This window comes from Nipponia nippon, unplaced genomic scaffold (genome assembly GCF_047370975.1).
Source record: "Nipponia nippon isolate SJK-2023a ecotype South Korea unplaced genomic scaffold, ASM4737097v1 scaffold_3, whole genome shotgun sequence".
NCBI classification, from domain to species: domain Eukaryota; kingdom Metazoa; phylum Chordata; class Aves; order Pelecaniformes; family Threskiornithidae; genus Nipponia; species Nipponia nippon.
The window spans coordinates 83,879,334-83,900,833 of record NW_028262347.1 but is presented as its reverse complement, the minus strand read 5'-3'; the positions used below and the strand labels follow the sequence as shown (position 1 = coordinate 83,900,833).

The 21,500-nt window shown below is 41.9% G+C and overlaps 2 protein-coding genes across 5 annotated transcripts; both read left to right on the top strand.

Annotated features, from left to right (window-relative positions):
- Nucleotides 1-1,247: 1,247 nt before the first annotated feature.
- On the top strand, nt 1,248-9,674 carry LOC104013243 (natural killer cells antigen CD94). The gene is made up of 6 exons (XM_009465725.2): nt 1,248-1,593; nt 4,103-4,201; nt 5,463-5,549; nt 5,822-5,976; nt 7,968-8,080; nt 8,440-9,674. Exons 1-6 carry the CDS (start codon nt 1,371-1,373, stop codon nt 8,558-8,560), a joined length of 798 nt encoding a protein of 265 aa, XP_009464000.2. The 5' UTR covers nt 1,248-1,370; the 3' UTR covers nt 8,561-9,674.
- Nucleotides 9,675-9,796: 122 nt separating this feature from the next.
- Nucleotides 9,797-21,185, top strand: LOC104013236 (natural killer cells antigen CD94-like). Of its 4 annotated transcripts, XM_009465718.2 has the most exons (7): nt 9,797-10,129; nt 13,495-13,640; nt 14,781-14,870; nt 15,885-15,983; nt 16,242-16,396; nt 16,940-17,052; nt 20,384-21,185. In XM_009465718.2, exons 2-7 carry the CDS (start codon nt 13,529-13,531, stop codon nt 20,505-20,507), a joined length of 693 nt encoding a protein of 230 aa, XP_009463993.1. In that variant the 5' UTR covers nt 9,797-10,129; nt 13,495-13,528; the 3' UTR covers nt 20,508-21,185. The 4 variants fall into 4 exon arrangements, with proteins under 4 accessions (XP_009463993.1, XP_087622123.1, XP_087622124.1 ...); XM_087765997.1 differs by lacking the exon at nt 9,797-10,129 and having other exon boundaries at nt 13,505-13,640; nt 14,274-14,870; XM_087765998.1 differs by lacking the exon at nt 9,797-10,129 and having other exon boundaries at nt 13,509-14,870; nt 16,311-16,396.
- The last annotated feature ends 315 nt before the right edge of the window (nt 21,186-21,500 follow it).

Here is a 21,500-nt window from a genome sequence, read left to right as displayed (position 1 = left end):
ATTAGATTGCTTGAATTCAGAGCTAGAAAAATAACACAAGAAAATTATTTTACCTCTTGTTTTCTCTCCAGAAGTAAAATCAGGTTGGAGAAAAGTTTCCCCAAAGGAGACTCATTACATGCTCGCGAAGTTATTGCTAAGACTGAAGAGGTTACTGTCATGAAAACCTGCAATCAAATTCAGTAGCACAGACACACTTGACTCCCAGTTCTCTACTGAAAAGCCCTTTTTACACTAAGGTGTCAACATACAGTTTTCAGGCCTGATAAACAAGGATTTTTGCACCATATTTAGCATGAGATTTTTATGAGGATATTACGGATACACTATGAATACACAGTGAATGCTACTCCTTGTGTGCCTGTCTGTGTAACAAAACTGACCGTAAACACCCTTTACTCCCAACTTTTTCCTCACGCCTTCTCTTTGCATATGGGTAAAATATAATGCAAGAAATACACGCACCCAGAGGTATTTCTGCTCTAGAAAAATCTATCAATCATCTGCACAGCAAGGCAGGAAGAATAGCACAGTCATGGCAGTGTATTTCCAGTCTGTTGGTATTATTTTGCAAATGGGAGACTGAACTTTACACACAAGAGCAGGAACAGCTACCACAGAAATTCCTGTCTTGCAATTTCCTTCTGACTCACCCTATCACCATGATGTGACTCATCATGTCTGGGCAAGTGCTCTGTTAAGGAGAGTTGGTGAATGAAGATGTTTAAGAACTACAGTTCAGCACTGGAGCAAGGCACTGCAAAGAGCTACAGATGGAGGGTAAGGATGGAGAAGCCACTTCTGCACAGTGACTTCTGCATACAGTGCAACAGCAGAGAGGTCCTCACTGTAGTCTGGTCTTTCTCTGACACAGGCTGAGCAGTAACGTGAATGCTGACAGGCTCCTGGCCTCGCCACCCTTTCAGCTCAGCTTTTGCCCTTCTAGCATTTATTTCAGTGATTTTTTTGGTAAATAATTTCATTTTTCATTTATTTCATAACAGTGTATGGAAATCCAGCCTATTGCTCTCAGTGCAGCTGATGTGTTGTATTTGTGCCCTGATACATGATATCTTTCATACCTTAACTCAAAATAGCAACTATTTCTAGAGCATCTTATTTTAAGGAGATAGAATATCCTGATGTTTGCTGTATTTACAGGGTCACATCAGGTGGATAGTTAAATGAAACAGTCTTAGCTTCCAGCCAGCAACCAAGACTCTCCATCTTCACATTCAGGAAGAAAACACCCATCCTTGACAGTACCGCTTTAACTCCTTAACATGCTTTCAACATCCTACACTTTTACTATGACACAGTAATCAGAACAGAGCCAGCTTCCTCCGTGGTTTCACTGGAAATGCTGAAACATGAACCATTCCCATCACTTTAGCATTGGTCTTGCTGCACTGTGCCCCTACTCCCAAAGTACTGCTATTGCAGGAAAGAAGTGTGACGAGCTGGAGATGGAGGATGAGGAAGGCTACACTGCTTTAAATTTACGACCCTCAGCTTCAGTTATTGCTCCTGGATATTCGAGCAGCAACAAATATTCCGCATTTAAGGCTCCAGCCAGTTGTGTTATAGTAGACAGTAAGTACAGATGGAAATTACCTTTTTTATCTAAATCAGGGCATAATTTAAATTTGCATGTTCATGTTGATTGCTTTAGAATCTTTCTAAACTTTGCAGTATATTCTTAGATAAATGTTCATAGAAACAGCAGAAAGAATAATCATAATGGAGTCTTGTGTGCTATTGTTTATGATCACAGATGATATTTTTTCTGAAGCCTATCTTTATTCCAATTATATTTTCCATTTACTTCAACACAGAAGACAAATTCCACCTTTCTATGGATTTTTTTTTTCCATTTTCATAGGACTCATTTATTAGAGCAGGGCACTACAGGAGAGGAAGGCACTATAGTTTTATCAGATAATGCAGGCCTTGGAAATGGAAGCAATTTCCTCAGCTATGAGGAGTAGAAAGATGCCCTGTTTATCAGTGAATGTAAGCTCTGATAGGAGTATATATTTTTATTTGTTTATACTCAAAGTTTTTCTATAAACAAGCTGAGTGTTAACTAAGGTAGTGAATTGTGCCTGTGGAATGCCTGAGACCATAAAATGATGACTCGAGTACTGTTGCTGCTGCTCATAAATTCACCACGTTGCTTATGTGTGAAATAAATATCATTGTTGCTATTTGCAGGTTGGGTAGAGTAGGTAAACACTAAATTAACGTCACTCTGGTGCTGTCTGGAAAAGATCTCGGGCTATCCATTGAAAATGACCACTTGACAAGGAGGATGGAGGAGAAGCTGTTGAGAAGCAGCAGTCAGAAAACCAAGGACAAAATATTAGGGAGTGTGATCTAGGGACAGAGCTTTCCAGAATGAAACACGTTGGCAAGCTCAGAAAGCTTTGGCCTTTGGATACACACAACAAACATGTAAAGTAGATTGACTTATGACCAAATTAGGTTGGGAGAGACTGCTATAGTTCATCTTTTCCGATCTTTTACTCAAAAGGACTAGCTCTAAAGTCTGATCAAGTTGCTGAGGGCCTTGCCCTCTTGAGTTTTGGAAACCTCCAGGGATGGAGATCTCACAGCCTCTCTGGGCACTTGCTCCAGTGCTGAAGGGGTAGAATTCATTTTCCTCACATCTAATTGGAAGTTTCCCTGATGCAGCTTGTGACTGTTGTATTGTGTCCATTCACTGTGCGTCTCTGAGAAGAGTCTGGCTCCCTTTTAGGTAGTGGAGGACCGAAATTAGGTCCTCCCTTAGTCTCCTCTTCTCCAGGCTAAACAAGCCTAGGTTCTTCAGTCTCTCTGTAGGTCCCTCACCAACTCAGTGTTCCTCTGCTGGACTCTCTGCAGTTAGCTTGACTATCTTGAACTGGGAAGGTCAGCACTGGACACAGTACCGCGACATGGCTTCATGACTGTCAAGTAGAGTGGAATAATCACTTCTCTTGACCTGCTGGTTGCAGTCTTGGCAATGCCACCCAGTGATGGCCAGCTTTCACTGTCACAAGGGCACACTTGAGGACACATGTTCAATTTGTCCACCAGAACCCTGAAGCATGGCTGCTTTCTAGCCAGTCAGTCCCCTACCTGTACTGGTGCATAGAATTGTACTATTACAGGTGCCAGACTTCACACTTGCCTTTGTTGAGCTGTTGCACTTACAGCTCATTCCTAGGATTTTTAGGTCCTTTAAAAGGAAGCCTTACCCTCCGGCATATCAGTCACCACCCCAATGTGGTGTCATCTGCAGTCTCTTCAAATTACCTTAACTGGTGAGGGTTAGGGTCATCTCCCTTAACTTTGACTATGTAAGTTTTAGTTGCCAAGTCTATCTGGACTTCTGGGCACCTCTGGAGGGTGACTCTTCTCACCTAAAAAAGGTTAGTTCCCTGGAGATGCTTGCTCTGATGCACTGGACTCAAGTGAAATACTTGATATGTGTAATAATTTTCAATTAACCTGAACATTCTAAATAAATATGAAAGAGTATTACAGAAAATTGCAGAGCACTGCTTCCCAAAAGGGAAAAATGCATATATATATATATATATATATATATATATATACAAATATTTTAATCAGGGGATAGTCGGCTATAAAATTCTGGAGAACTATATTCCTGATTAGACATTGAACCACAAAGAAAGATGCAGTTTAATGTTCAAATATTGCAATAATTTAGAAATCCCAATCACAGGTTCCAGAATTAATTATTCAAAACTAGATAGTAATTCCCTTTCAAGGTGGAGAAGTCTTAGAGATTTTTTTATTATTTCTGGGACTGTGGGAACTGCAAAATCTAATCTGTTTACCTGTTTCATGAGACGTAAATGAGGCATAAAACACTAGAGCCTAAGTTAATAAACATTCTCAGTGGATAAATAGATATTTCCCAAAATGACTGCAGGAAATTCAGAACAGTGATAAAAAAAAACTGCAGTAAGAAAAAAAGAGGCTCTGCAGATGGGATAAAGGTGACCTTGTGATGTCAGAGAGGAGGTAATACCACTGCGTGGTGAGGAGAGCTGCTATTTTTGTTGCTTAATGGTTTGGGTTTTTTTTGTCCCAGGAGCCTCCGCCTCATCTTCCGTATGGCGGCCAGTGGCCTTTGTTTTCCTCGCTTTGTGCCTGGTGCTGCTGACGGGGCTGCTAGCCATGCTGGCCCTGTGTAAGTATTGCGGTGTCCCGCAGGGGAGTGAATTCCAGCTGTACGAGACTGCTTCTTCTCCCCCTGCAGACTGTCCCTGATGTCCCAAAGGATATAATACAAGAAGAAGGGCAACAGTACATCTATCCTGCAGAAGCCCTCCCGCAACTGAATGTCAGCACTGGTCACTCAGGAACACTAATATCTGCACTTATACTTGCCTTAAAACTAAGGGTTACACTTAGCCTAATGCAAGACCTAATCCTAAATAACACTAACTCAAAAATTAACCCCGAAGTTTAACCCTAACCCTAAACCCCTAACATAATGGCCCTAATCCTAACACCAAAGCTAATCCCTAACCCTATCCCTAACCCTAAGCATAAATCTAACCCCTAAACCTAACCCCAACCCTAATCCTAAACCATAACCTTAACCCTAACACCTAATGCCTAACCCTAACCCATTATGAACCTAACCCTAATCCTAACCCCAACCTTAACCCTAACCCCAACCCTAACCTATACCCCCTAAGCCTAACCCTAACCCTTACCCTAAAACCCAACCGTAACCACTGACTAGCCCTAACTCTGAACCCTGACCCTAACCCATTTCTGAAATGCTTAGTTTTCACAGCTAGAAGCTCAACTCGTTATCCGCACTATCTGGATAATGGTGCCCCCCTGTGACTGTTACCGGAATATTTCACAGTTACAGTTCCCTCTTTTTCTTGGATTGCAATCCCGGCATCAACGCGTTGAGACTGGTGTATTTGCCCAACGATTACAGCAGATTTGCCATAGAAACATTTCAATTAACCACAAAAGATGATGCTGCGTTACATTTAGAAGCAGGGACAGAGAGTCCCCGGCTTCTTTTTGGCAGGAGGGAAGCGGTTGCAACTGCCCAGAACAAACACTCTGGGTGGTCTATGGCATCAGAGAAATGTTAGCTCAGAGGCAATTCTTCAGGTTTCTAGTCTAGACATCCACCCTTTCCTCCCCAGTATTTGAAGCTGGAGTATCATGAACCCAGATAAACTCATCTGTAGCTTTGTCCAGATGACTTTGAGGGCGGAGATGCCCCCACCTTCCCAGGTGACCTTTTCCAGTGCTGCACAACCCTCCTGGTAAAGAAAATGCGGATGTTGTACACACAACGATGGACATAAAAATGAAGTAGATAAAAAAAAAAAAGAATGCCAAAAGCTACAAATTAAAGCTAAAATTAAAGCTACACATTTTTGAAAACAATCTTTGATAAGCACTTTCATACCCTTCAGTTTTTCAGATTTCCAAGGATCCTGAGGAAGGAAAGAAGCTGCAGGAAATGAGGGAAGCATTGTGTTTTGAAGGGAAGGAGAAAAATGGTAAATGTGGTTGTTATGTAAATAAACACAAATCACCCGCTTTTTGGAGCCCATTGACTGAGAGACTATAAAATCACAGGGAAAAGATCTCATCAGTTAGTGTCTGTCTTTAACTGTGGTAGTATTTGAGATGTGGATACGTGTACACTAACATGCAAAACAACTTGTCCCTCGCTGCTCAAGAGCTCAGCTGATTCATGGCTACCCTTAAGCTTTTCTCAGTCAAGTCAGTAGCTAAAGCCCTCCTGCATAATACTCTCTCTGATTTCTAGAAACAAAATGTGCTCTCTGTCCAGCAAGCTGGCAAAACAGTGGAGCTGACAACTGCTTCTACATTTCAAAGGAGAAGAAAACATGGAAGCAAAGCCAGGACTTCTGTTCCTCAAGAAACTCCACTCTTGTTGTGCTAAAGGACAAAGCAAAGATGGTACAGTCTCAACCTCATGCATTCCTTTATGTCACATGTTTTAACTTCCAGCAATCTTGCAGGCAGAAAATACTTTGGTCATTTACAGTGCAGGTGTTTAATTTTCTCTGGGTCAAGTAGCCTTCCTGCAAGCCACAAGAGTGTCACAACTTGCAACACTTTCTAAATTGTGTGCTGTGAGAAATAGTGAAATTATGTATTTTGAGAAATAGAATAAGCCATTGTATAAAATACCTTAATTAGCTAATACTTAGGTTTTCAGAGAGAAAACAAGTTACTAGCATGGAGGACAGACCCAGCACACAGAATGCATGTTTTCATTATCGCTTTCCACAAGTTTTATTACTGAGGGCTCCCGGTATCAAACCCACATCTACGTGAAAACTAGAGAGCGGTTGATGCTCCATGGTACTGTCATTTGCATGCTGCAGTGCAAAATGGCTATAAAAGGTTGTTTTCTGACCTTGTGTTATACCCTCATGGAGTGGTGTTAATGATGGCACAAAGGCTAGGCAGCAGAGGATTATATTATGATGACTGAAAAAGGTTTAGGGAATTAATAATTTTAAGTAGTCTTACTAATCTGGGGGTGCTTTGCTGACTAATGAAAAATCTGTAACTTGCTGTCAAGACCTTATTTTCCCTTTTTGTACACACATATCTGGGAACCTCTTTTTCAACAGCTGTTAATCTTACACAAAGCCCAAATATCCTTATTTTCTTTTTGTTACATAAAACTTTTAAAAGGAAACCAACTTCCCTGGAAAACACTCTCCTTTTTCCAGATGGAGTTATTTTCAGATGGGGGTTCTCAACTCTTATTTTAAGGCATAAAGGCTGGCTTTTGGGATTTTTTTTGTTAAGTGAAAATCAGATGGGTAGAGACAAAATAGAAAGTGGAGAAATGGTTTATTATTGAGTTTAGTGGAATCCTGAGATCAGAAGTGTGGTTCACACTGTTGGGAGACACCTGAACACCACACCTTCAATGCTGAATTCAAGAGACAATTCTGGTATGCTATATAAATCCCTGGATTTATGGGATTTATGGATTCCCTGGATAGCTTGATTCCAGATGTTCTGGTGCTTGCTTTTTCTTCCATGTTTGGTATATGCAGCTGCAGCCAGACTGAGGCCAGACCAGTTTAAGCCAGCTGTGGATTTTAGATTTTGGATGAGTCCCTAAACGTGCTACTAAGCAGCAGTAGAGTATCTGGAGGACCTGAACAGGCTAAGATGCTGAGGAACCTCTTAGGTAGCACTTAGACACTGAGAGAACGATTCAGGTGCCTAAGCACAGGTTGCTAGGGCAATCTGAGATGCCTGGGGGTATTCTCTTTGACCTCCAAATAATGCTTCAGCAAGGCACAGTTCTTCCATAGGTTTTGGGTCTTGTCCGTCAGCCATATGTGAAGACCTCGGACAGGTTGGAGAATCTCAAAATGTGCTAGAGGCTTGTATTTAGGCAACAGGCTCTGCCCTCTAGGCTGGGATTCATCTCACCTAACTTCAGGCATCTACAGTGTAAGCGGTCTGCAACTTCAGAGCTATGTCCTCAGGCAGTCAGTGGGAGATTTGGCCAATACCTCACTATTCAGTAGCACTCCCACTGGGTGAGAAGGATCACTTCTCAGGATCCATTGTATCTCTTGGCCAGATCCCTGCTGACTCTAATTGGGGCTTAAATATCTAAAGACAGTGTAGATACTTAAAGGCAGACCAGATAAAGCTGCATTTTTTGTTTGTTTTTTTCTTTAAGAAAGCAGTGTTTTTACAGATCCAGGGTACATTTGTCTTGTGGCAATTCAATAAGCAACAGTATTTGAATGATCCTATAATCAGAGCAGTCAGCACTGTCTCATGGACAACAGGTGACTCTCCTATTGAGTCAGAGTTACCTCCTTTGGTTGCAGAACCTTCACAGCTGGATGATACAGGAACTTAGGTCTTATTTTTTAAATACTCTTGTGATGATTTTCTCATACCTACAGGTTTCTCTGCCACAGGATTCACAGTTTTACTGGGTTGGATTATCATACATACCTGAAAGGAGCGGCTGGTACTGGGAGGATGGAACAGCTTTTTCAAAAGAAGCAACAAATTGGTAAGCCTTCATAACTTAGGACCAGTGTGGTTCTATCTGACGGGCCTCAGTAAATTATGAGACTTGTGCTTCCTCTTACTTTCCCATGTTTGTCACATGTGCGACGACGAAGCAACATGGAGACCATAGTATCTGCTATGGAGCTCCAAATACATGTCATGTATAAGGAACAATAGGTGGCAAAGTACAGCTCAATCACGTGCACCAGACCCCAAAAGACCACCTAGCACAAATAAAATAGCTCCAACAAGGAAATAACTCTACATTCCAATGGCAAATCAGTATGATTACAAATGGTCCAAATATAGATCACATGATGTCACTGGGACATCATTAAGCCATAACTTTTAATTTCCTAGGGTTATGTTATATGACCACATCTTCTGTGCCTCCTTATATGGACGGATGATTTATGCCACCCACTCCTGTTCGACAAAGCAATTCTGGATCTGTGAGAAAGTGTCTGTTTATTTCACCTGAAGAAGCATTGCAAGAAAGGATGTGGGATCTGCCACTGCGAGATGTCAACTTAGGGAACTGAAAGTTTTAAATATATTTGTTTGTTTGTTTGTTTGTTTGTTTATCAAGCAGTTTTCTCAGGATGGTGAATCAAATGAACAGGTCATTAGAGACTAAATCTTCCTCTTAGTCTACATTTTGTCTCTCAGGCTCACAAGTGAGAAAGAGAAAAAAAGACCTACAAAGTTAAAAACTACAAGCCTAGGAAGCAACTTGGAAGAATTAGCTATAGTTAAGCAAAGATTCTTCCATGACTCTCTAGGCTGACAACCACACAGTCTCACAGATCTATATTCCTTGAGCTTCAGTCAGCATTTTACACTAACACCTGCCAGTCATAAACCAGTCCAACTACATCCTTGATGATTTTACTCACTGAAGTACTTACTGTACACACTAACTACCATCCACCTACAATCCTTTTCTAGAGAAGTTTGCCTAAGCATGCCTTCTTTCCTAAATCTGTTCTTCCAACTGTTCCCCTGTTTGAAGTACAGGGATACAGAAAGAGCACAAGGCTCTATTTATCCTCAAAATTCTTTTCATATATGCATTAACATTTATAGAAACAAAAGGACATTTGTGAGAAGACTACAGGGAACACCTGGAAGCAATTTCTGTGAAAAATAGAGTCAAATGTCATGGTTGGATTAAAACATTACCTGAATAATTTCAGTGTTATCATAACATTAATTGCTATGCAAATAGCAGTGAGGATAATAATTATGTGCTCCATTCAGAGCTACACACAAGCAGTACTCAAACTGATGCAGAATCCATTGCCACAGATCTTACTTGAGCTCTTGTATTACATCCACACTGTTTGGGATCTCTGGAGCCCAAGGTACACACTATGCATCATGTGTTATTAAAGCACTTGTCATAGTTATTGAAGGAAAATGATGCCTTCACTTTTCTGGGTGGAGTTTCATTGCATGAGTTCTTTGAAGTTTTGCATGTCATCATCTGTTTTGTATTACATATGCATATATTCCTTGTATATACATATCTTATATCTATGTGTACATGCCTTAGTATTTGGAGACTTTTCTTAAAATAAATGAAAAAATAATGATATGTCTTCAATAGTCAATATTTCCTTGGAAAATATTCTCAAAGACTGAAGCAGTTCCTTGGTAAAAAAATGAACCCATCTTCCTAATGTGCTGAAAGATGTTTGTGAACTGAATAAATTCACTATACTCAGTACAGCCAAGTCGTAATTCATGGGCACAACCAGTTGAACTATCTAGAATTCCTTACCGTTGCAGTCAGAAGTGCAAAGTACAATGCAAGTAAGGTATGATATTTCACCTGTTTCAACCCATTCCACTTGAAAAAATAATCCACAGCAGTCATCCAAGCTGCCACATTTTACCCGTTTTACTTCCCATAAACTAACACTTGATTTTTTTCCTAGCAATCTGCTATATGCCTTTGATGGCTGCATTGTGAAGACAAATGTTAGCCTCTGCTGACTGCTTGCTGTGACTTTTTAGGGAGCGTTCACTATTACTGCAGGAAGGTCAGGTCAGTGGTGATAACTTGCAGGGTACATTTCTTTCGTTTCTATGGCTGGATGATCTTTATAAACTATTTCCATATCTTCATATCAAAAACTCCATTTGGTCTCAGCCCAAGTCTTGGCCCCAGCAGCATGAGAAAGGCTTTTCCCCTGTTAACAGTGGCATATTTCAGAGGGAAGAATTTATAGTATCTAGTATTTTAAATTCAAGCAAATTTATTATTTCATCCCGTCTGCCTTCTATCTCAGAGGCTGTCAAAGTTCTCCTGACTATACATGTATGGAGCCCAAGACACAAGCTGCTTAGGGAGGTCCACAATCCTTCCATGGCACTGGGAAGTTCAGAGAAGCTGTTCATTTGAAGCACATTTTGTATGGAAAATAAAACCTAGTATTGTACACTAAGTGTGAGACATCATAAATCTTGAAAGGTTTGGGAACTAAATAGAAGTTGTTGGCTTCAACATCCCTTCAAACAGGACATGGACAGTGAAGAAGATAGGGGTTAAGTGAATAAAGGGGTGCATTGGAGGAATGAGCCCTGCAGTGCCGTTCTGAAGTGGAAGGAGCATGACAGCTTCACATTTGCCCATCTACAATGAGATAACCAAGACAGTGAAATGGGAGGAGCCTAAATGTAAGCTGCTAGATAGGAAAAAACAAAGTTCATGGATGTCAGGAAGACAGGTTCACAAATAAAAGAGTTGAACCAAACACCCCAGCTGCACAGTGCCTCTTCACAGCCTCCACTACACTCTCTGCTCCAGGCCCTGCACCGAGTGCATGCTCTCTCATTCCCAATGGCCTCCATCATCCTTGTTATGAGCACATTCACTGTGCTGGAGGGGGTTCAGACTTGCCAGTAGATGCCAGTGCTCACATGCTGAAATGCTCTGTCAGCAAGATGCTAAATGATATGGTGCCAATCTATGTTCAGAGACTCTGTCTGTAGGAAGCAACAAAGAAAAATACCCCTTTCCCGTGAAGGTCAGTCAATTTACTAAAGAATTTGATGCTCATCTGTCCCTAGATCTTCCTTCTCTGTTTGTTCTATCTATTTCAAATCAGAATCTTAAAATATTTAACCATTATAACATCTTTCACTGATATGCTTTTAAATCAGTAAAAGGTGACTAAAAGACTACAAGAAGGTGCCCAGCAGCACAGATACAATGAGAGACATGGGACCATCTCTTTATCAGCAAGTGCTCCTTTGGAGCCCTCTATCTTGTCTCCATATTCATACTTACGCTCTGCCAGGGCTGATTAGAGCATTACCAGAGGCAACTACCAGAAACTGTAGTAAGGGAAATCCCATTTAGACACAAGGAGAACATTCTTCACAGTGGGGGTGGCCAAAAACAGGAACAGGTATCCAGAGAGGCTGGGATATCTCCGTCCTTGGAGACTGCATGAACTTGACTGGAGAAGTCCTTGAGCAACTTCATCAGAGTTCAAAGCTTCCCCAGCTTTGAAGAGGAGGTTGAACCACATGACTTCCAGAGGTTCCTTTCAAACAATGGCACTTAAGACATAAGTCTTAAGGCACCATGGTTCTGCCACGCATCTTTTCTTGGGGGTGCCTGGACTCCTTGACACAGGTCTCAGCTTTGGCTCATGCATCTCTAATGACAGGTTTCCACTTACACAATCTCACTATCACCTTACAGATTTTCATCGCCCTAAGCCTGCCTGGTCTTTCCCACAGTATCTTCTGTTCTTAACAGGATCTTTCAACTGGTATCATTTTGTCCATGGAGCATGGTCTTTCACTCTGTCCCTGCTTTCACTCGGTCAGTTTTTGTATTTGTTTTGTGTTAAATTAAATAAATGTCTACTCATCTGAAACATCTGAGGCAGCAGGTGAGGTGCCAACCTTTCAGAACCTTCTCTCTTGGAATCATTACTTTAATACATCCTATGTTCTCCTGGTAGGGGAACTTCCAGAGGAAAAAGGGAAGAGTGCACAGCACTGTGCAGAAGGGACAGCAAGCTGTGAGCCAAGCTTTGCAAAAAGAAAAATAGGCTCCTACTGTACTTGGGTGGTGCAGAGAATTTGAGTTACTAAAGAAAGTAGTATCCAGTCTGTTTCCCACTTTCTAAATTTTTCTCTCCAGGTTACAAGAAAGGGGAAGATATGCTATTTCAGGTGGTCTACTGTTGTTCCCTTGGGCATTCTCATAGTGAGTCTTGCCTTCATACTCATAGATCACAGAGTCATGGAAAGATTTAATTTGGAAGGGACGTCTGAAGTCCTGCTGGTCCAAATTCCTGCTCAGCAGGTCTAATTTCAAAGCTAGATCAGATAAGCCCAGTCCCTGTCAAGTCAAGCTCAGAAAATCTCCAAGGATGGAGATGACGCACCCTCTCTGGGCATCTCTTTCAATATATGACCACCTTACCTGTAACTTATGACCATTGCCTCTTGTCCTTTCACTGTATACCTCTGAGAGTCTGCCTCCGTCTTCTCCATAGCCCCTTTATGCAGTGAGAGACTGCAACTGGATTTTCCTTAGCTTTCTCTTCTCCAGGCTGAACAAATACAGTTGTCAGTCTGTTCCTGTAAATCAAGTGCTTCAGCTCCCAAGCATCTTTGTGTCTCTCCCTTTGACCAGTTTTAGTATTTATGTGGTTTATGGGATTTTTTTTTTTTTTTACTGGGGAGCCCAAAGCTGGACATAGTACTCCAGTTGCATACTCACAAGTGATGGAACGAAGAGAATCATCACCTCTGCCCTATTAGCTACACTCTTGCTAGGTCGGTCCAGTATGTGGTTAGCCTTTGCCACAAGGTCTCACTTCTCTTATTTGTTAAATCCTGCCTGTGTCTTTTTCCCACACTCTGATTTCCCTTTTCTCCCTCTGAGAAGATGACACTAGACTCTGGACAGCACTTCCTACCTCTTCTGTGTGCTCAAACAGCTTCAGCAGCTATTTGCAGCTGCAAACTTTGCTCTCAACTGAATACAGACACCTAGATTTTTAGTCCTTAACACTGAATAATGACAAGGGCACAGAGCTGAAGTTAGTCTGCCTCTGAGATGAATCAAAGATGTTTGTTCTGTTTTAAAATGTGGAAAACGAGATGAAAGTCATGGGGAGGCTAAATGGAAAAGAGGGGAACTACCAGGCCATACATTTACTGGGACTCATGTCAACCCTATGTGTCTCCTGACCTGAGGATGCAGACCCAGGCTGAGATGTGATGGGTGGGAAGAGAGGGGATCGTCCCCTGAGGGAGGAAAAGGAGGAGTCACACATAACACTTGAATACAAATATCTTGCCGTAGGGCATTTGAAGTGTGACTCATTTCTCTATCCCCTCCCTCTTTCTGCTTTTCTTTTTGCTTCTCCTTCACAAATCATTCAGGTTGTCTTTTAAGAGGATCGTTATTGAACCACGAATGAGTTCTGAGATAATGCAGACGAATACAGCAGAAGAGGATGGATACTCTAATTTAAATCACCTGCCACAGCATCCAGCCAGACACTACATGTCCCTGAACATCAACAAAGGTATGACTGACACTTGCTCTTTGAACTTTCTGCGCTATGGTAGACAATGACAATAGGAACAGTATCTTTTGTCCAGATCAGTAAATAAGAAAAATATGTACTTGTAGGTTTAATGTTATAGGTTTAATGCACTATTTGTATTGTTTTGTCTGATAAAAATGAGCATGCATGAATATCAAAATGCATAGAGTGGAACTACTGCCATTACTTGCTCTACATTTCTGTAGGAAAAGACAGTGGCTTCAGGATCAAACTATGGAATGTAGGAATCAGCTTAAATGTTGTTAGTTTTATTTATTGTTTATGTATTATTATCAGAAATTACTATAGAGACAGGACAATCTGACTTTAATAGGAAAAAAATTTTCACATTTTGCCTTCTGGACCTCAGTTTTTCAGAAGATGCTTAAGATTCGTAGCCTTCAAGGCCAGACGGGATGAGGCAGCACTGGGCCTGAATGCATAGGTCATGTCATTTCCCTTCTTCAAGTCCCATAGCTCTAGCTGGGCTAAACCATGTACTTCAAGAGGGTATCCAGTCTTGAGTTAAATATTTCTTCATCTGAAAGGTCCATCGTATTGCATTGCCATGACTGTTTGGTGATGGTAACTCTCAGGAACTTTTGAATCCAGGGAAACCTCAGTGGATCTTTTGGACTTCAGAATTTTCCTGAACTGGGCTTCAGCCTGGAGCTGGCAAGTAGCCTGAGCACTGTGTGCCCTGAGAGCAGGAAGGATTTGTGCAAAGTGTAAGATGGTATGCAAACACTTCCTTACTCTGTTCTGACAGAGCGGAGTACTACAGTACTGCCAAAGGAAAACAGGAGCATCACCTACTTCTAAATCAAAGGATCACTACAATGTTTCATAGCTTCATCATTTCTCAAAGGCATGGAATCCCCCACCTGTTCAGTTTAAACCTTGTCCAGTGTCTCCTTTCAAACAGACCTCTTTAAGAGGCACCACAGCTTTTTCTCAACTTGCATTTGAGTTGATCCTTAAAATATAATACAATCTGGATGGGGAACTCTTCACCAGATGTCACCAGAGTCACCAGATGGCTCTTCATGGAGGGGTGGAGGGTTGGGAGTGCTGCTGAACTGGGTGCTTGCCCTCAGATAAATTGTTGGTTTCTCCCAGGACGCTCTCTTCCCTTTGCTGTATGGTGGCCAGCTATCTTCACTTTGTTTGCACTGTGCCTGGCCCTCACCATGGGAATGATAGTCCTAGGTAAGTTCTGAAATATACTGTGTTCCTTTATTCATATTAGCACCTTAGGAATAACTGCATTGAAGAAAGGTGGCGGACTGACTGCAACAAGGGCAGTCATAGCTCATCCTCCCCACATATACTGCCCTTTCCTCTCCTCCTAATTGCCTGCGATGAATACTCTGCAGCTTGGTGTACATAAGGCTGTGACAGAAGCAATTTTTTTAAGTCTGGACCTGTGCCCAGAGCAAGGATACAGAAGTCAAGATGATATATTTTGGAAAGAGCGGGAGGAATGGATTCTGTACTCATCCATCTATTACTCATTTATTTGCTAATTCAAATTCAATTATAAAATTCTAATGTTGACTTTCATAAATCAGTTTGTTGTTTCCCTTTTCCTCTTCTCCTGTTGTTCAAGTCTCTCTGTTCTACTGAAATAGCAGTTCTTGTCTCATTCGTTTGATAAACCTTTCATGTTTGTAGACTACTGTCTTAACTTAGTTCATACGAGTATGCTAAAAATGGACATACTTCTAGTACTGATATTCATGAGGAAATCTCACTTTTTCTGTCTGTTTCACTCAGTCATCCCTGTTTACCTGAGATGTGCAAGAGAACTGAAGACTCTCATATTTATATTAGCTTTTATCATTGTGTGACATGACTGTACCTATACTTTCTATCACAGAGCCTGGACATAGTCATTCTGAGCTGTTGCTACCAAAAGCCAGTATCTAAATACTGTTGAGGAAGATATATAAAAAACCCCTCCCCACTTTCTTCAGAGAAGTTTTACCAGCCTTTAAGAATAAAACGGTTTTGTGATTAAACTGCATTTAAAATTTGGAAATCTCCTTATCCATCATTTTCTCATCTTCTAATCTCCTCACAGTATGTGACACTGTAGCATCAGAGTTGCATGTGAGCACGATATTGCAAAAAGTGAATTTGCAATATATGATGAAGCATGTATCATGCAGTAGCATCATCACAGGTTTTTTGTCTCATGAAGAATATCTTTATAAACTCCAGGTCTCAGAGGTTCTAAGGCACCCGCGGAACATAATGAAAACTTGCAAGGACTAAAGGAGAGATTGTGCTTGATGGGTGATGCAAACAGTAAGAATGATAGTAAGTAGAACTACTGTTCACACAGCCTGAAATCTGTGTGTTAGGCCTTATACCAAATTAAACAAAGGTGTTACATGCTATATCACATTAAATAATGAGTTTAAAAAAAAAAAAAAAAGAATGAATGTAGATGTGACCCATAAAGTGCCATATACATTTCAGCTCTGCATAACTTTGACTTTCCAGGCCTATGGGTATAGACTCCTCTACTCTTCCTTTGGCTGTTTGCAAGGGACTGATGGTTTCTTTCTGTTCTAGGATCCATATGTTCACTCTGCCCTGTAAACTGGAAATGGGTTGGAGGTGATACCTGTTTCTACTTTTCAGAAAAGGAGGCCACATGGCAGGAAAGTGAAGACTTCTGCTTCTCCCAGAATGCCACCCTTCTTACGCTGAAAAGGAAAAGCAAGTTGGTATGGTTCCAATCATACTGGTATTTCTTTGCATTGGTATCAACTATTCAAAACTCCTCACCAGTCAGCAAGTACCTCTTGATGTTACATAGTAATAGAGGTACTGTCCCCAAGGTCTGAGGCAATGCAGATTGCAGAGCGTTTAACCACAAATGTGTAATGATGAGGTAGCTAGCAACACAGGATATTATTCATCCAAACAGTGGACATGAGTGTCATAGATCCTGTGAAGGTTACAAGCAGTGAGTCTTTCATTCAGGAAATCTCTTTGAATACTCTGAGAGATAGGGCTCTAAAAAGAATTGTTACCCCAGTCTTACATTTAGTAGAGATGCCAGACACAAAATATTCCTGTTTGCATGCCAAATAGAGATGCTGTCTCTTGGAAAATTATGAGGGCCTGATGAGGAGTTCAGAGAGTCATTGTCAAATTACCTCCTTTGGTTCTTTCTTGATCATCTCCTCTCTCAACAGCAGTTGTTCAGGTACAGCAAAAAAAATACCCACAAGCTCCTTGGTGACAAAAGTTTTGCATTTTTATAGATTAGCATATCTCAAATATCACAAAAACGATCCTATTGGATTGGATTATCATATGGAGTTGATGGCTGGTCTTGGATAGATGATACGAAACTTTCTACAAAGAGAATGGACTGGTAAGTTTTCTGAACTTAAACAGTTGGTGGTTTTTAATCTTTTCTTGCACAATACCCTCCCTGTGTGCTGAAGGAGGAGGGAACCAAAATCCTATTAATGGCAAAGCTTCAAGGTAGAATAGAGCCGCAGATATATTTGGAGTCAAAATACCCTTTTAGGTGTGGAGTCCCTGAAATAGAGAAAGGGTCTCAGAAACCTGGAAGCATGAGCAGAATGAGTCAACAAACCAGTGCAACCAGTGACTGCTCTCACTATTTAAACCCATTCACTTTGTGAAACATGCCATGACTCTATAGGAAACAATGCACACTTCCTTCAAGACAGCTTACCTTCTGCAAAGCATTACTGCACCTGCCTCTTCTACTCAGCCACAATTATCCCAAATTCAATTCTCTCTTCCATCAACATTTTGAAACCTTTATTACACAAAAATAGTCAACATTAGGTGGAGAGAACCTGTTTACTTTTTCTGTAAAATCTCATCAGCTTACTCAGTGTGTTTCTCCTTTACTAACTGTGGGGAAAAAATCAAATTCCCATTCTGTTTTGTGTGAAGTGATCACTGTATGCAGTAATATGAGAGTCCTCTTCAGGGTCTGGAGAACCTTCTTCGAGTGAAGATTCTCCAGTGCCTCCTTGGTAACACATGCTCATTTTGTCTTGCAAACTCTTAGACTTCCTGTTGCTAGTAGACATGAGGCAGAATGATCTGGCTTCTTGATCAGTAGGACCACTGCCTTTCAGTTTCCAGACCCAAACTACCACTACATAAAGCAATGGTTGGAGTGACATAACCACTGGTGAGGAACTAGTGGTATTTTCTGCTTTGATGATGCTCCATATGCAGGCTTTCTTTTTTACATCTTCGAGCTGAAAGCAGGTGGCAGAATAATTATAGAATTATAGAATCATAGAATAGTTTGGGTTGGAAGGCACCTGTAAAGGTCGTCTAGTCCAACCCCACTGCCATGAGCAGGGTCATCTTCAACTCAATCAGGTTGCTCAGAGCCCCACCCAACCTGACCTTGAATGTTTCCAGGGATGGGGCATCTGCCACCTCCCTGGGCAAACTGTTCCAGTGTTTCACCACCCTCAGCGTAAAAAATTTCTTCCTTATATCTAGTCTAAATCTACCCTCTTTTAGTTTAAAACAATTAGCACTTGTCCTATCACCACAATAAGGTCTCCCTGGGGCCTTCTCTTCTCCAGGCTGAACAACCCCAGCTCTCTCAGCATTTCCTCATAGCAGAGGTGTTCCATCCCTCTGATCAGTTTTGTGGCCCTCCTCTGGACCCGCTTCAACAGGTCCATGTGTTTCCTGTACTGAGGACCCCAGAGCTGGATGCAGTACCCCAGATGGGGTCTCACCAGAGCAGAGCAGAGGGGCAGAATCACCTCCCTCGACCTGCTGACCACGCTGCTTTTGATGCAGCCCAGGATATGGTTGGCCTTCCAGGCTGCAAGCTCACATTGTTGGCTCATGTCCAGCTTTTCATCCACCAGTACACCCCCAAGTCCTTCTCCTCAGGCCTGCACTCAATCCCTTCATCCTCCAGCCTGTATTGATACTGGGGGTTGCCCTGAGCCAGGTGCGGGACCCTGCCCTGGGCCTTGTTGAATCTCATCAGGTTCACACGGGCCCACTTCTTGAGCTTGTCCAGGTCCCTCTGGATGGCATCCTGTCCCTTGGGCGTGTCAACCGCACTACTCAGCTTGGTGTTGTCTGCAAACTTGAGGAGGATGCACTCGATCCCTCTATGTCATTGATGAAGACATTAAACTGTACTGGTCCCAATACAGACGCCTGAAGGACACCACTTGTCACTGATCTCCATCTGGACATTGAGCTGTTGACCACCACCCTCTGGATGCCACCATCCAGCCAATTACTTATCCACCGAAGAGTCCACCCATCAAACCCGTATCTCTCCAATTTAGAGGGAAGGATGCTGTGGGGGACTGTATCAAAGGTCTTACAGAAGTCCAGATAGACAACATCCGTAGCTCTTCCCTCGTCCACTGATGCAGTCACTCCATCATAGAAGGCCACTAGGTTGGTCAGGCAGGACTTGCCCTTGGTGAAGCCATGCTGGCTGTCTCAAATCACCTCCCTGTCCTCCATGTGCCTTACCAGAGCTTCTAGGAGGATCTGCTCCATGATCTTCCCAGGCACAGAGGTGAGGCTGACAGGAAGGTAGTTTCCAGGGTCCTCCTTTCTACCTTTCTTAAAAATGGGTGCAATGTTTCCCTTTTTCCAGTCCCCAGGGACTTCACCTGACTGCCATGACTTTTAAAATATCATGGCAAGTGGATTGGCAACTCTCCCAATGCCCGTTTCCCAATTCCCTCAGGACTCTGGGACGCATCTCGTCAGGGCCTATAGACTTATGTACGTTCAGGTTCCTCAGGTGGTCATGAACCTGATCTTCTCTTACAGTGGGAGGGACTTTGCTCCCCCAGTCCCTATACTGTGGTCAATCCACTTGAGAGGTGTAGAAAGGGAGGTTGCCAGTGAAGACTGAGGCAAAAAAGTTGTTGAGTACCTCAGCCTTCTCCTTGTCCATTGTTACCAGCTTGCCAGTCTTGCTCATCGCAGGGGGTATGCTTTCTTTGACCTTCCTTTTCTGGCTGACATACCTGTAGAAGCCCTTCTTATTAGTATTTGCATCCCTTGCCAAGTTCAGCTCCAGCTGCGCCTTGGCCTCCTGACCCCATCCCTACACAACCACACAGTGTCCATATATTCTTCCCAGGATACCTGTCCCTGTTTTCACTGCCTGTGCATTTCTTTCTTGCCCTTTAGTTTGACCAGCAGGTCTTGACTCATCCATGCTGGTCCCCTGCCTTCCTTTCCTGATTTCTTACACCTGGGGACAGAGACCCCTTGCGCTCTATGGAAAGCATCCTTAAAGATCTGACAGCTCTGTTCTGCTCCCTTGTCCCTGAGGGTAGTTTCCCAGGGGGTCCTATTGACTAATTCCTTGAAGAGCTGGAATTTTGCTTTCCTAAAATTCAGGGTCCTGACTTTACTCTTCACCTGACCCATATCCCTCAGGACTGCACACTCCAGCAGTGCACAACCACTGCAGCCCAGGCTGCCTCCAATCTTGACATCACCGATTAGCTCATTTGCGTTGTTGAGCAACATGATCCTTCGGACTTGAATTATATGAGCTGTTATGTTCTTCAATATTTTGTATAAATCTTTATAAACCTTAAAATGACTAAGCAACTTTTGCAATAAAGTATGATTGTCCAAAAGGGCCTTATGGGGTTTTTTTAAATTTGTACATGAGAATTTTTAACAAGATGGTGTGGTTTTTTTTCTAGGATTGATTTGTCCTCTAAGCAAAACTGTGCATACCTGTTTTATCGTAAGCCAAGAGTTTACAGTGAGAATTGTTATGAGAAATACCCCTGGATCTGTGAGAAGGCAGCAGTCCAGCTGATCTAAAAAGATCATCAGCAGAAAAAGAACTGGAAGAGCATGAAGAAGATTTTGATGTTCAGATTTTTCAAAGAAGGGGTGTAAAACAATGGTTAATACAAATTCAGAGCAGAGTCTGTCCTTTCTTCCTAGTGTATTCACACAAACACAAAAAGAAAAAGAGACGGAAAGCCTTTGCAGATAAAAAGAACCAGCAGTAACAAATATCTACATATCAGAGATGAGATATTAATCTCATTGTTCTAGTTCAGAAACTACTACCTTAGCGATGCTGACAATCTTAAGCATTACTTACAGCCAAAGAAATTAGAAGTGTAAAGGCCTGTCGGACCACTTCTTGTCACTCTGATTGAATTTCATGTGTATCCATTTCTACCAAGGCACTCTCTTTAGTCCATTTGACCTTACCCAGATGATGAGTCTTCTCTCTTCTGTTTGTAAAGGTATTAATTCTTAACTATTTCCAGCCCTCTCTTCAGCACACTCACTTTCAGTTATTCTGTATTCCTCTAAAACTCCAAGGCAAGCTCTCCTCTCCTTTACTACTCAGAGACATGTGGCTCCCTTGTTCACTGCTTGGCAGTGAAGCATCATTTGCCATCCTCATCCTCTTCTTCACTGGGTATAGTATATGAATTTTAGATATGTTCAAATTTTACTTCCAGATAACGATGCTTTTCCTTTACAGGCAATATGATTTTTAAAGAATGCCCAGAAGTCAGTGTTAAATGAGTTTTAATAAACAGTATGCTATTACCATAATCACCTTTGCAGTTATGCAGGGAGAATGGGAATAATGATTGAATTTTTCCAAGAATGCCATCTGAGGGCCATTAGTCTTCAGCTAACATAGAATATGCCCATCCCTTTACCTAATGCATCTCATCATATGAAATGATGGATATATGGCATGAATGGCTGAACATTGAATGAATGTGGCATGAATGACTGCACTGATAGCTGGAATGCTGTGACAATATTCAGAAAAGTATTAATTGC